This window comes from Mauremys reevesii, linkage group 2, assembly GCF_016161935.1.
Source record: "Mauremys reevesii isolate NIE-2019 linkage group 2, ASM1616193v1, whole genome shotgun sequence".
Lineage (NCBI taxonomy): Eukaryota > Metazoa > Chordata > Testudines > Geoemydidae > Mauremys > Mauremys reevesii.
In genome coordinates, this window is record NC_052624.1 from 18,362,071 (window position 1) to 18,377,065 (window position 14,995).

A 14,995-nucleotide genomic window follows, 5' to 3' on the forward strand; every position below is an offset into this window, starting at 1 on the left:
GGAGAGCTCCCTCCCGTTGGTACAGCTGTGCTGCAGAAGAACTGTATGTATAGACATATCCTTACTAAAGTCACGATATCTACCGCTTCCCTCATCCACAAGGCTTGTTATCCTGTGAAAAAAGCTATTAAGTTGGTTTGACATGATTTATTCTTGACAAATCTATGTTGACTATTACTTATCACCTTATTATCTTCTAGGTGTTTGCAATCTGATTCCTTGATTATTTCCACCATTATCTTTCTGGGTACTGAAGTTTAAGCTGATTGGTCTGTAAGTCCACAGGTTGTCTTTATTCCCCTTTTTATAGATTGGCACTATATTTGCCCTCTTCTGGTCCTCTGGAATCTCTCCCATTTCCATGAGTTTTCGAAGATAATCACTAATGGCTCAGATACCTCCTCAGTCAGCTACTTGAGTGTTCTAGGATGCATTTCATCAGGCCCTGGTGACTTGAAGACATTTAACTTGTCTAAGCAATTTTTATCTAGTTCTTTCCCTAATTTAGCCTCAGATCATACCTCATTTTCACGGATGTCTGACATAGCGAACGGCAAATTGCTGCTAACCTTTTTGGTAGAAACTGGAAACAAAAAAGTTGTTTAGTAATTCTGCCATTTCCACATTTTCTGGTATTGACTCCCCAACCCCTCCGTCATTGAGTAATGGGCCTATCCTATCCTTGGTCTTCCTCTTGCTTCTAATATATTTGTAGAATGTTTTCTTGTTACCCTTTGTCTCTAGCTAGTTTAGTCTCATTGGGTATGTCTTCACTACCGGCCAGATTGGCAGGCAGCGATCGATCCAGTGGGGAACGATTTATCGCGTCTAGTCTAGACATGATAAATCGATCCCCAAGTGCGCTCATGTCGACTCCTGTACTCCAGCTCGTAGAGAGGCACAGGCAGAGTCAACGGGGGATTGGCAGCTGTTGACTCACCGCGGTGAAGACACGACAGTAAGTCGATCTAAGTACATCGACTTCAGCTACGTTATTCACGTAACTGAAGTTGTGTAACTTAAATCAATCCTTCCCCCCCTGTTCCCCCCAGTGTAGACCAGGCCATTATGTGCCTTCGCCTTTCTAATTTTGTCCCTACATGCTTGTGTTGTTTGTTTATATTCATCCTTTGTAATTTGTCCGAGTTTCTACTTTATGCAGGACTCTTTTTTGAGTTTCAGATCATTGACAATCTCCTGGTTAAGCCAGTGTGGTTTCTTGCCATACTTCCTATCTTTCCTACACAGTGGGATAGTTTGCTCTTCTGCCTTTATAATGTCTCTTTGAAAAACTGCCAATATACAGTAGAAGTTCCTTACTGCTTGAATGAAAACAATAACCCATCAGAAATACCCAGCCAGTTGACTCCTGCTGCGTTTTTCCACCCCTTTCCTTGACTCCCAGAAGTCTTAAAATTAAAAACAAAAAAATACTGTGAAGGTTGATAATTTAAACATCAACAATGAAAATTATTTCACTGCTGATCAAACCCTGCAAGAAAGTGATCATATTATGAAGAGTTGCACAACTTGCTGAATGGCATCCCATTTTGGTGTCACAAGGAGGTGGAACTTCGGAGAGTCTCACCATTTTTTTCCTGTTCTGATCCTGGCTAACTTTTGCTCCCTTTCAGCCTCTCCACCTGCCTTGAAGCAAGAGACAACTTATTTCTCATGGCTTTGTCACTTGTGATAGGGCAGCCATACCAAAACTCATGCCGATCAAATCTTTGTCACTATTGTCACCATCATGTATTTTCTGTACCCCACACATAAAAATCACTACTCAGAGTAAAAAGATATGAAGTGAAAACTACAATGCTAAAGAAAACTGAAGTGATAGTTCAGGGACCCATTGCCTATGGTGGTAAGAAAACAACACAGGACAACAGGGCTGTTTCCTCAAATATCCTTACACTTAATTCTCAAATTCTAGAAACGTACACAGTGTACCAACATTCACTGCTTTCTAAACAATTTCAGAGCTCTCACTGACAATGTGCACATGCCCAAGAGTGAGAATCTGCAGAGGCAATTCTCAATGAAGAATCAATATTTATTTTGAATGAAACATGTTTCAACAAAAAATTCCAATAGATATTTTTTGAACTGGCAAAAAAAAAAATATTCTGAAATCAAAATTTTATCCAGCTCTAAGATCAGCAGTAAACAGTCTGTATAGTTGAAGATCTCATGTATTATAGTAACCCCAAGGAGGAGCAAAAAAATACTTAAGAAATCACATTAGAGAGTGCAGGACTCCAGTTCAGCAAGGTACTTAACCATATGCCTAACTTTAAACATTCCCAGAAGGGAAGCAACAGAGAAAGAGGTCAATTACCACAAAGATTTTATGCATAGTTTTAAATACTTATATAAATTAAATAGTATGATATAAACCGAGCTTTCTATGGACAAACTGAAGATCAGCTTTGCTCACTTTTTGATATTACTATCTTTGCAAAATCTTCTCAACAAGTGGTGTCTAAATAAGAACATAGTGCCTGCTAAAAAACATGGTTAGATACTGTTCAAAATACTTTTGAGCAATTTACAGGGCACACTTAAATTACACGGGGTCATCATGCATGGTCCTTCACAAGCAAACAGAATGCCTCTTCCCTGAAGAGTTCAACATAACTGCTTGCTGATTAAGCAAAATGTAGGTCCTCTCTGACTGGGTTTTTTAATCTATCTGTTGATCGGGATTAAGAATCTAAAGTGATAAAGTAGATGTAATGGCATGTGTTTTGCAAGAACAGTTCACTTTTGATAAAATACAAGTTAAAAATAATTTTGAGAGATTTTAAAAAGTATTTATTTCATAAAATTGATTATACAGAAGAAAGTTATCACAACAGAGTTACGAGTGTGTGGGCTGTAGTCACTCCCTCCTCCAAGTTTATAAATGCGTTGGAAGAAACACATTTATACACTTACAAGAATTTCCGTTTAATTTACCTGGCTTTTATATATTAACATACCCCAAAAAATAAACTTAAAGTCTTACACCACGTGGAAAAATGATTCACTTTCTTTTACCAGAGTGCCATAAATGCACAATATTTAAAAAAACACCACTAAAATTTAGAGTAAAACATTTATAGTACATTTATTTAAAACTTGGGCAAAATACCAATATAAAAGAAAATAGAGTGTAAGAAATAAAAATAAAGTACAAAACATTTTCAATCTTCAAATCCATAACTTAAGAGACAGCAATCCCTTATTTTTATTTTCACATCCAAATTTTCCTTTAGGTTGAAGTACCATAGTTAAAATATTTAAAAACTAGCAAACTAATTATGATATCTAAAACGGGATCTTTTAAAACAGTAGTATCATACAAAACATAGTAAATTATGTTTCCTCATAATAAAATTACACATCCTAAAAAAGATGCAGTTTTTTTTGCTTTCCTGCTTTGAACTGCTCATCATCCCAAGGAACACGGCTGGAAAACAGCACTCACAGGAAGTATTAGTTACTTTACACGGTGGCTGGAACAGCTAGATTTAATGCTCCAAGGACTCCGAAGCAATAAGGCATTTTAATATCCATCAAGTAAATTTATATGTAAGTTTGTTAAGGGAAAACAACTTTGAAAAATCAGTGCAGAAAAAAATGTACATAAAACATTAACTCAAAGTAGTATAATATTTGCTTTTCTTAGGTGAATATTACTGATGAGCCATTTGCTACTTCTAGAAACCACTGACAAATAGAATTAATACTTTTGCTTAAAATGTTGCTATTATTATGTTCAACCTACTTTTTTGTGTTCAGAGTAATCTTTTCTAGAATATACTTCAAACAAGCCACACATTTTTAAGGCCCGCCCCCCCCATAGTGAATTACATCATATTTATGTAGTACCTTCTTTATCCATCTTTGATACATTATTGCAATCCAAAAATGTTTAGTTTCAGTAATCAGGATAAAATCTGTCATTTAAAATTAATTATTCAGATCATTCCCCAACTCACCTACCCCATAGGGTTCTCTGCTTCAGGGGAATCCAAAGTAATCTGTCAAGTACACCTCTACCCCGATATAATGCTGTCCTTGGGAGCCAAAAAATCTTACCGTGTTATAGGTGAAACCGTGTTAGATTGAACTTGCTTTGATCTGCCAGAGCGCGCAGCCCCGTCCCCCCAGAGCGCTGCTTTACCGATTATTTCCGAATTTGTGTTATATTGGGTCGCGCTGTATCAGGGTTGAGGTGTACTGGGAAAACAGCAAGTATGTTCTCCACAAATCCACCCAAGTTTTAAATTCAAGCCAAAGCAATCAGTGTCTAGATAGGTCCAACTGTGCAAAAAGGGAGGAGGATGAATATGACAGAGGATATTGCACGTCTGAGAGATTGGAAAAAAGTCACCAAATTCATTCTACTTTAAATTGAACCTACATCTCCAGAAACCACAGAATAACATAGTAACTTACCTTGTTTCCTAGTATATAAATACATTTAGTAAAAACCATAGACCCTTTCCCAACAATCACATTTCTTGGTTTTCATATAAAAAGGATATGATTCATAATCCAGTGTTTGAGTAAGTACTCCAGTCAGAACAAACTCAGCATTATGGACATCTAGAAATATTTAAAAAATATGTAAGATTAATATACTACAGAGAGCCTTCTTCATTCTACATCGCAAGGAGCATGGGGAATCAGCTGAGATATGTCTACTGACAGACCTAGAATTGAACACTGAAGAACTGGAAGGCAGACATTCTCCGTGGGATTGTTTTAGTTTGACCCTATTTCCTCTACCAGTGAGACAGCTCAAGTATACTGACTTGGCCTATCTGCTTGACCAATTGCCCAAAATGGGCCCTGATCCTGCACAAAGTTTTGTTTGAGAAGAACCCTGTAAATCACTGAAGCACCATGGGAGTGCAGTTCAGTCAATGAAGCACTACAGGAGTGCAGGGGAGAGAGGCTCGCCACATGGAGTTCAGCGCAGGATCAAAGCTTTGGTTAGGAAGGTAGTGTTGGGGTTTTTTTTGTCTGAAGTGTGATTAATGTTGGTTATTACACTGGGTCCATATTTTGTGGCTACTGTATGTAGATGTGCAAGTATTGTCTGTGTGGATCCCACTGTTGGTGTTTGGGCATCTCATACATGCAGGTTCAGAAAGTTTGGCCAGCAGTGTCAGCTGGGTCTGCACTTGCACCCTGCATGTCCCAGTTCCCCAAACCTGAGGGCATAAAAGCGGGTGCAGCCCCGACTGCCACTTAGTTCTCTCTGACTGCCTATGGCTTTGAGCTGGAACTGCATACAGTCCTCCCTGCTACACGCAGCAGATTTAGAACTTCTCTGTCTATCCCCTCTCTAGTGCAGGATTAGTTTTAGTGTCTGAAGTGTTCTTCTGTCCTGTTGACAAATTTATTGTCTTTGGATATTTCAGGATTGGTACCAAGGCAATTCCCCCACCTCACAGTAAACACAGACCCAAGTGTTGAAGCCCTGCCCTTCAATGATGGCCTCTTATGAGTCATAGGTGGGTCTATGAAATGGTTTCTCACCCTGTTGTTTTTAGGGGGACACATCTCAATGGGTGCTCCACTCTTTGTGTACTTGCATGCCTTGTGCCTTTGTTCGGAGATTTCACATAGCAGTGTCTGTTCGGCCTGCACACAGGCTACATAGTCTCATGCTCCACACCGAGCGCTGCAGATAGCGCTGTGCAGAACTGCCCTCAGTTCCTTCTTTACTGTAAAGCTCCATAGCACACAACTCCAAAGCAGAGGGGAAGGAGGGTGAATAGTGAAACACCCCTCAAAGAGCAAGTTACTGCACTGAGTAACCATTTCTTCTCATCTGACTAGTGTGTCTGTCTGTGCTCCATTCTAGGCGACTACTGAGCAGTTCCCCTTAAGGAAGAGGGGTTTCAGAGTTGAGTCCATATTGAATAAGTATAACAGAGCCAAACACAGCAGAGATGACATAACTGTTGATAGTGGGGGGCAATTCTGAAAGATTTAGTCCCGTCAAGACAGAAGGCCAGGGATCTTCTGACTGGTAGAAATTCAGGGAGAAGTTGTAATGTGACTTTATCTTTGAAAAATATAGTGAAAGAGGGGGTATGACATAAGGGCCTCTATTTCCCCAACTCGTCGAGCTGATGCGATGGCTACCAAAAATGCCATTTTCATCGATAAATGGAGGAGTGTACATGTAGCCACTGGTTTGAACAGAGCTCTCATAAGACATTTAAGAACCAAGCTAAGGTCCCAAATTGGAGCAGGATGATTGACTTGCGGAAAGAGATTTTTGGAATCCCCTGAGGAATCTCATTGTAACTGGGTAAGCAAGCATGGAATAATCCTTTACTGAGTAGTGGAAGGCTGTGATGGCTGCTAGGTGGACCCTACTGGAGCTCAGCGACAAACCCAAGGTTTTTTTTGTTTTTGTTTTTTTTATTTTTAGGATGTATATCCAGTGTATATGACAGCAATGAGGTTGCTAGTGGAAAGATCATGCCAGCAGTGAAATTTTGTCCATTTCTGCAAGGAAGTGTAGCACCCTGACTGCTTCCTGCTGTGTAACTGTACTCTTTGTACTCCCTCCGAACAGGCTGTCTCTAAACCTGTGAACAATCAACTAGCCATGCTTTGAGGCAAAGGACTTAAGAGACTGGGGCAAAGGATCTTCTCATGTTCTTGGAAGATAAGATAAAGAATGGTCCAGAGAATGGTTGGTGAGCAAGCGGCCAGCTGTATGAGGTAAGGAAACCATGACTTTCTGGGCCAGGTTGGAACTCTTAGAATAACTCTGCCTTTGTCCTTTTCTTCTTGAGCAGAACTTTGGAGATTAGAGGTGTCAGCGGGAACGCATACAACAGACCTGATGACCACTGACGGTGAAAGGATTGCTGACCCTGCCTGCCTCTGGAGAGGAACTGAGCACATTTCTTGTTTCTGGCTGTGGCGAACAGGTCTTTCCAAAGGATGCCCCATTGCCAAAATATGTGGTGAAATACAATGGAATCTATTTCTCACTCATGGTCCTGAGAAGTGCCTACTGAGTGTATCCACAGTCAGAATCTGAGCGCCTGGAAGAGAATCTGAGCGCCTGGAAGGTAAGCTGCTGTGATGGTTAAAATAGAACATGCATGACGTATTGTCCATCATGACCTTTATGTGTTTGCCTCGGTCAATGGTAGAAATTGGAGACAGGCATACCTGACTGCCCCGAGCTCTAGGAGGTTGATGTCAAGAGAAGCCTCCTGAGGGGTCCACCTGGCCTGGGCCATGTGGGTGTCCAGATGTGCTCCCCAACCTAACAGGGATGCATTGCTTGTTATAACAATTATTGAGGAATTGTAGGCAAAAGGGACTCCTGTGTAGACACTGTGAGATTCCTTCAACAAAGGTGGGTATGGAAAGTAATGTGGTTAGTCTGTGTTTGCCTGGTGAATAAACAGTCCTGAGCCACCCTTGAAGGCAATGCATTCACAGTCTTAAATGGTCTGTAAATGAAAGTGCCAGCTGCTATATGTCTCAACAGCTGTAGACCATTCTTGACTGGAGTCTGTGGGCTGATCTGGATTGTGCTATCTTGGATAGGGCCATGAATCTGTAAATTCGGAGGTAGGCTCTTGCTGCTATTGAATCAAAATAAGCTCCTATGAATTCTAACCCTTGTACAGATCAAGGACTTTTGAATGTTCAAGTGTCGGCCCAGTCCGAGGAAGAGGTTCATGGCCTTGCAAGTAGCCAGTGAAGTTTTGTCATGGGAGCAACCTTTCAGAAGCCAATCGTCTAGGTAAGGGAACACCAGAATTCCTTTTCTGAGGAGGTGTGCTGCTACTACTGATGTAACCTTTGAAAAGATCCTTGGGGCAGATGAGATACCAAAAGAGAACCTGGTTCTGCAAGTGCTCATGACCAACAGTAAAACATAGGAATCTTTTGCGAGACAGGTGGATTGCTATATGGAAATATGCATCCTGAAGACTCAATCCCCTTGATCCAGAGATGGAATTATGGCCACAAGTGTCACCATTCTGAAATTTTGTGCCTTCACAAATGTGTTGCATTGCCTTACATCTAGGATGGGCTTCCAAGTGCCATTCTTTTTTTTGGAACTAGGAAGAACCTGGAATAAAAACCCTTCCCTCTGTACTGCATGAGAACAGGTTCTATAGCACCCAAGAGTAGGAGAGAGCCTTTCTTATCTTAGAAGCGGCTCACGAGAGGGTTCCCTGAAGAGTGATGGGGAAGGGGGAGGAGAAGTGACCTGGATGGAGTACTGAAGAGGTCTTTCCACCAGCCAACATCTCTTCTTAATCCCCGGATGAAGCTGTTATGCCACTTCCACCATCCTTGACAGACAAGTTCAGGTAGTTCCCGAACCTTATCAGGAGAATTGTTGATTCTTTGAAGATCCCTCTTGAGGAGGTTAAAGAGCCATATCATAAGCTTCTTGACATCCTTCATATAACTTCATCGGCCCACATCACCCTGCCTATTAACGAGGCCCTCCTAGACCCTGCAAAGGTTCTCGCACACCCTTTCCACACTTCCACCTTGTGCAAGAGAGTGGATAAGAAATATTATGTCCCCTGTAAGTATTCAGAATTTTTATTTTCATATCCCTCTCCTAACTCCCTGGTGGTCGAGGTGGTTAATGTACATGGAAGGCAGCACCACACTAAATTTATGCTCTGTGCTAGAGATCATAAGTGTCTCAATTTGTTCAGTAGAAAATCTTGTTTGTCAGATACTTTACAGGTCAGAATTGCCAACTGCCGGGCATTGGTGGCGAAGTACAACCATACAAATTATACCAAGCTGAATTCCTTTATTGAGCATCTACCAAAGAGAGCAGTTCCAAGCAATTATTGCAGAAGGCCAGCTTCTTGCCAGAACATTTCTGCAGGCCTCTGTCGACACTGTTGATACTGCTGCTCGTTCAGTTTCTACAGCGGTAGTTATAAAGAGGGCCTCTTGGCTGCAGCGCTCCAGATTTCCAAAAGAGCTCCAGAATATGGTCATAGACCTCCCTTTTGACGACACTAAACTGCTGACAGCACAGACAAATCTCTGCATATGTTAAATGACTCTAGGGCTACTTTGTGTTCTTTGGGGAATTTATACACCTACCCACAAGAGAAAGTTTAGTAAGTCCCACACAGTGCAGAGATTCTGCCTTGCCCAATTCTCAAGCTCCCAGAGATCAAATTAATCTTAACACAAGAAAGAGGTTCCAGAGGAAAAAACTACCCATTTCCCAACCTTTGACCTCTCACCCTTCCACCTTGAAACACTAATTTTGACAGGGTGGTCAAGGTGCTGAGCTTCCATCCCCATTCGTACCAACTGCAATGATTCACTTGTGTTCCTCCCTTCGGCGACTGCCTTTACCACTTTCGGCGGGCTTGGGAGTCTTATCACTACGAACAGGTGGGTTTTGGAAATCATCTACATTCATCAGCCCTAGCTTCCTGTTCCTAAAAGGTTTCTTCCTGAGATTCTGGTCTCCCAGAGAGAGAGGGTGATGAAGGCTACCTATCCCTATGACAGGTGGTACTTGAGGCCCTAGAGAATTGCTGATGGTAGGCCACTCAGGGGCCCAGTATGGCCAATGAGGTGGCACATATGGCATGGGTGGAGGCATCCATGAGTGCCTGTACCAGTGAGACAGTGGCTTCATCTTTCATGAATGAGATTACATTCCTCAGAGACTTCTGGAAAAGTGCCTTTATAGGGGTGGAGAGGACAGCCTTGGACAAATATTTGAGAGACTGAGGCAAGATCTTCATCAGAATCCTCCTCTTCCAGATCACTCTGGAGTGGTGGAGCACTGGAAGAAACAAAAGGTAAAATTGTCTGTACTGGACGGGTGTCAAGAGAGCTGCAGGTCTTTGGTACCGAGAGCAGATCAGAGTCAAGCAATGGTGAGTCAGGCATCTTGGACACAGTGAAGTCTTGGGGGAAAACAAAACTCCCGGAGTACCAAGAGTGTTGTCAGTACCACGTCAATGGCCTGAGCCAAAGTAACAGTGGCTGAGGGAGTTGAGGGTACTATGTGTCTCAAATGCTCTGAAGGGAGTCCACATGGAGCCCGAGTGGTTTTCTTTAGTACCAAGTGAGAAGAGGTAGAGCTCTTCTTGCTGCTTTTCTCCCCTGACTGTACCGATGGCCTACTGGAGCCCGATGATCTGGAGTCTTTAGGCTTAACAGTGCCCTTGGTACTTGAGAAACCAGCAGCCTAGTGGGTGCCAGGTTGGAGACCGATGGGTGTTGAACTGGCTGGCGTCCTTGGCCACTGCAGCATCTCTGAGGTAGAGTCCCTACCTAAAGAATTCAAGGCACTATCCTTGGAAGACTTATGAGAGGAATCATGGGTTTTCCTCTTAGATACCCTTAAAGAGTGCAGCTGGGAGACAGCAGAGGTAGCCCACTTACTTGGAGACCAGCATACAGAGGGGGTCCCTTGTCCTGGTGCAATGAGTTCTCCATGAGGAGCTGAAGTCTGATCCCATTTTTTTCTGGCTCTAGATATTTAATGCCAGGCAGAAGTTGAACTTTTGGGATATATGAGATTCCCTAAGGCAATGGATGCGCTAGGAGTGTCTGTAACTCACCGGCATTCTTCCCGCCATGATAGGTAGCGTTTGAAATCAGGATAACCAGGCATGCCCATATATTAGTTGTTGTTAGTGTAGTTATATATTACTACACATTAACAACAACTATAATAAACTAACTATAAGAGCTATGGGGTCACAGTTGAGGTAAAAATCAATACGGATGACTGCTAAGGCTCTGTCTCAGACCGAGGTGGTTGAGAAGGAACTGAGGGTGGTTCGCCCACAGAGCACTATATAACCACAGTGTGGAGCATGAGACTGGATAACACACATGCACAGGCCAAATGGACACTTATGTGAAATCTCCAATTAAAGGCACAGAAGGAGCAAGCGCACCTAGAATGAAGCACCCATAGGGACACTACTTGAAGGAAAACTGATTACTCTGCCTTGGAGACACTGACAACTTCAAAATCACATTTCCATCTGAAAATGCTGTACCTACTATTTAAATTATAATGATTTTATGAGAGAGACAAAGATCAGAAAATAAACCTAAACCAGAGAAAGATATGCAGCATGTGCATTTGTTGCTAGTCAACTGCATTTCCTGTCTTATGAATTGGTATGATAACTAACATGCAGTCTTTTTGGTCCTGGAAGAGTATTTTGCAGTAGCAGAGCTGAAACTGAAAGGCAGCAGAAAATTTGCACATCAAGATAGCAGGAAGGATAAGGTGACAGTAACAGGCCTGCTCAAACATCAGCAGGTAAGCAGAAAAGCCCTATATATTTTATTTTAAAACTGAGGATATACTATTAAAAAGGTGCTTCATCACATCTGATTCCTTTAACTGTATTTTAATCTCTGACTGTTCCCAGTAATGGGTGTAAGTACTTATACAATGAAAAATAAATACAGTAAGCAAATTATGAATTGGAATTCTATTAGCAGTTCACACGTACCTATGCCTCTGGCAAAATATTCTCGACATAAGTGAAGATCATTTTCACAGGATATCAAGATTATCGCTGACAAACTCTAAATTAAAAAAAAATACTAAATATGAGTTCAAATAAAGAACAATATATTTTATACATAATTTTTGGAAAGCCAAGTGATACTGTACTCACTTTGTTTTGTTTGTGTTCCATAAGTTTTCGAAAAGAAGGTTGTTTGGATAATACTTTTCCTCCTGCACATTCCACAATTGCCTTCATCGTGGAAAGGCTAGGACAAATTCCAGGTGTAATGTAAAAATATTTCCCCTAAAAACAAATCTTTTTTTAAAAATATGTACATACACATATATAAATAAAATGTAAAAAAGGGAAAGTGAAGAGTACAACTTTTGATCCTTTAGCGTCTGATGTGTATAGTGCTGACATCCACTATAATGCAAGGGTCATTTTATAAATTATGAAGCAGATCTTCAGCTGGTGTAAACTGTCATAGCTCTTAATGGAGCTATGACAACTTACACTATCTGAAGAGCTGCCCCTATTTACCTCAATCTTTCTGTGACGATAAAACCTTCAAATGGTAAATATTTTCTTAATGAATATTAAACAGCAGTTAGGTAAGGATGCAAAACGAAACACCCCTATTATTTCAACTGTGTGGTTGCCCAATGGCTTGCAAAAGGACTTCTACAAAGAAAAGGTGAGTCTTATTTTCCAATTTATAACAACTAAATTTCTATTTCTATCTAATTTCTATCTATCTAGTTTCACTGACAATTTCTTATTGTCCAGTTTATAACCACTAATTTCTATTGTCTGCCAACAAAACTACAACTAGCTTTCTGCCTGCTTGAGACTCTTAATACAGGTGATTATATAAAGTGTATTTTATCTGTTCCTACTTGCTAGAGGGAAGATGTATTCTTGCCATGTGAACTGGTAAAGAGATGCTATTTTAACTTCTTTGATCCTCCAGCCAACTTTATGTCCGGAAAAAACTGAAATTTTACATTATTTTTGGCTTCTGAATTTCTGACTGAACTATGCCAGGTGCAAAAGGTTCTATGCTTGATCCCTAAAGAGTTATTTTGGCATGCCTCAAGTGACAGATTAAAAAAAAAAAAAAAGCCTAAGTAAATTGGTCTCTGTTAAAACAACACTTCTACTCCAAATCTAAAATTGTTTCTTATAATGCACAATCCTGGGACAAAGTTCAGGAAAGTCTCTTTAGATGAGGTATGTCTCATTATGTATTGCTCTCAGGACAAAGGTGAATGGTTTTCTTGTTTGCTGTGAAAACATAGCACATAAAGGCCAACTTTTTCTTTACATATAAGAATAAAAACAATAGTGATATATATGTAGTGTATTCCAATAGCAATACTATCTGACATATGATTTTAGTAATTTTCAGGTTATTTCATTGTAAGTTTTACATGAAATATTTAGAAATCTACCTATACAAATATTCTTAGAAGAATCCATATCATTCTGCTCTTAACAGGAGTCTGAAAGTAAAGTGATTATACAGATGAAACTAGCTTGCATATATGTTTTCTATTAAGAAGTCAAACTGCTTTAAAAGATTATGAAACTGCATTAAAACTTTGGTTCTAAGTGGAACTCTAATTCAATGCTAACAATAAAAATGTCACACTTGTATCAGCATTCTGCAGAAAACATATATGCAAGATTGTTTCCCCTATAAGTACATGTATAAATTTCAGCTAATAGCAATAACACACTCTAGAGAGTTCTTTCATTTGGTTTTAGACACCGAAGTTTTTAGCCTTTTGTGTTACTCTGCCTTCTTGCATATGCGCATGCCTACCAGGAAAGCTGTCTTATTATTTAAACACATGTTTGGGAAAAGCATTGATAATTATCAGAAAAATACATTTAAGACTGATCAAATGAGTGACAAAGTATGTTTTGTCTTTTACTGTAGCAGTGAAAAAATATATGTATTTATGCATGTTATTAAAAAGTGTGTACCTTAAAAAGCGGAGCCACTTGTGCTCTCTTTAGAGACTCCTCTAAACTGAAGCAGAAAAGCACCTCAGCTTCTGCATCTCGGAGCATGAAGTTCTGCTCATCTGGAAAAGAAAATATAAACGTTACAAATGTGACAAGGGAAGAAAATATGTCAACATAACCCTTTACCCACATTCAAACCTTATTTCAAATTGTTATTAAAAAAATAATGGTAAAAAATTTGGTAAAAAACTCACTTGCTTTGATGTGACATGAGCATAATCCCATTACTTTTAATAAAAAACTGCCTTTTATTGAAGTCAAGCTACTAAAAAATGTTGTCCATTTAAAAGTCACGACCCCTGTATAAAATGTATTATTATTTAATTTTACTATTATTGAGGATCAACAAAAATTACTGACAAAAATTCTTAATATATTTCTGTATTTTTGCTGTGTTTATTTTGTACATTTGACAGCATTTTCTATCCTATATATATCCCACAACTTCTGTATTGGAGAGCTTCGAGACACATTAATGCATTTATCCCCATTTATAAAAACAAAGGCACAAAGTGGTTAACTGAATTGTGCCCAAGACACAAAGGAAATCTGTGACAGGCCATGGAACTGACTCCCAGTCCACAGCCTTATCCACATGGCAATCTTTCCATTTGTTTCTCCTGCAAAGTCAGTCAGCATTCCCTTTTGCTTGTATGGGATTTTCTTCCCCCAGGTCTCTCGCTCACATCCCATCCCCACCCACATACCACAATAGGAGAGTGAAAACCATTTATTTATTTTAAGATAGTAAAATCAAAAAGACAGGTAGGGTGACTTGGGATGGATGCTGTACCTGAAAATACATGACTCCTTTATTACAGCTGATTAGATTTAATAATAGGTATATCTCCTATTATTATCTCCTAGAACTGGAAGGGACCTTGAAAGGTCATCGAGTTCAGCCCCCTGCCTTTACTAGCAGGATCAAGTACTGATTTTTGCCCCAGATCCCTAAGTGGCTCACTCAAGGATTGAACTCATAACCCTGGGTTTAGCAGGCCAATGCTCAAACCACTGAGCTAAAGTGATAGTCTCCCTTCAGCTCTATACTCAGTATGAAAATGCCAACTTACATTTTTTTAGTTACACCTTCTAATAGCTTTCTTACTGTTTGTTTTGTTTGATAAGGCTGGACCAAGTAAGATAAAACTCTACCCCATGTTTATAAACAAGAAAAGATTTCCTACTTACTGTCTATAGTATAGTCTTATCTATAGTTTTAAGTCTTTGCAGTGGCTTGGCAGCAACACCATGTGTTTAACTCAACAAATAAATAAAAAGCTCAAACAAATTATATATATATATATCATACATACCCACACACATGGTACTGTGAGCTTTTCTATGTGGTCGTGGTACAATGGTACCAATGACACAGGGAAGGATAGATGAGGGGTCCTAGAAGCCAAATTTAGGCTGATAGGTAAGAGATCGAAGTCCAGGACCTC

The 14,995-nt window shown here is 40.0% G+C and overlaps 1 protein-coding gene across 1 annotated transcript in view; it reads right to left on the minus strand.

The window, feature by feature from the left end:
• Positions 1–2,794: 2,794 nt before the first annotated feature.
• Positions 2,795–14,995, minus strand: part of PAXIP1 (PAX interacting protein 1) — a 91,146-nt gene continuing 78,945 nt past the window's right edge. Inside the window, exons 17-21 of the mRNA XM_039525041.1 lie at positions 13,506–13,606; positions 11,682–11,816; positions 11,514–11,589; positions 4,536–4,596; positions 2,795–3,576 (exon numbers count right to left, since the gene is read on the minus strand). Coding sequence (XP_039380975.1) covers positions 3,561–3,576; positions 4,536–4,596; positions 11,514–11,589; positions 11,682–11,816; positions 13,506–13,606 — 389 coding nt within the window. The 3' untranslated portion in view covers positions 2,795–3,560. The remainder of the gene's footprint in view (positions 3,577–4,535; positions 4,597–11,513; positions 11,590–11,681; positions 11,817–13,505; positions 13,607–14,995) is intronic.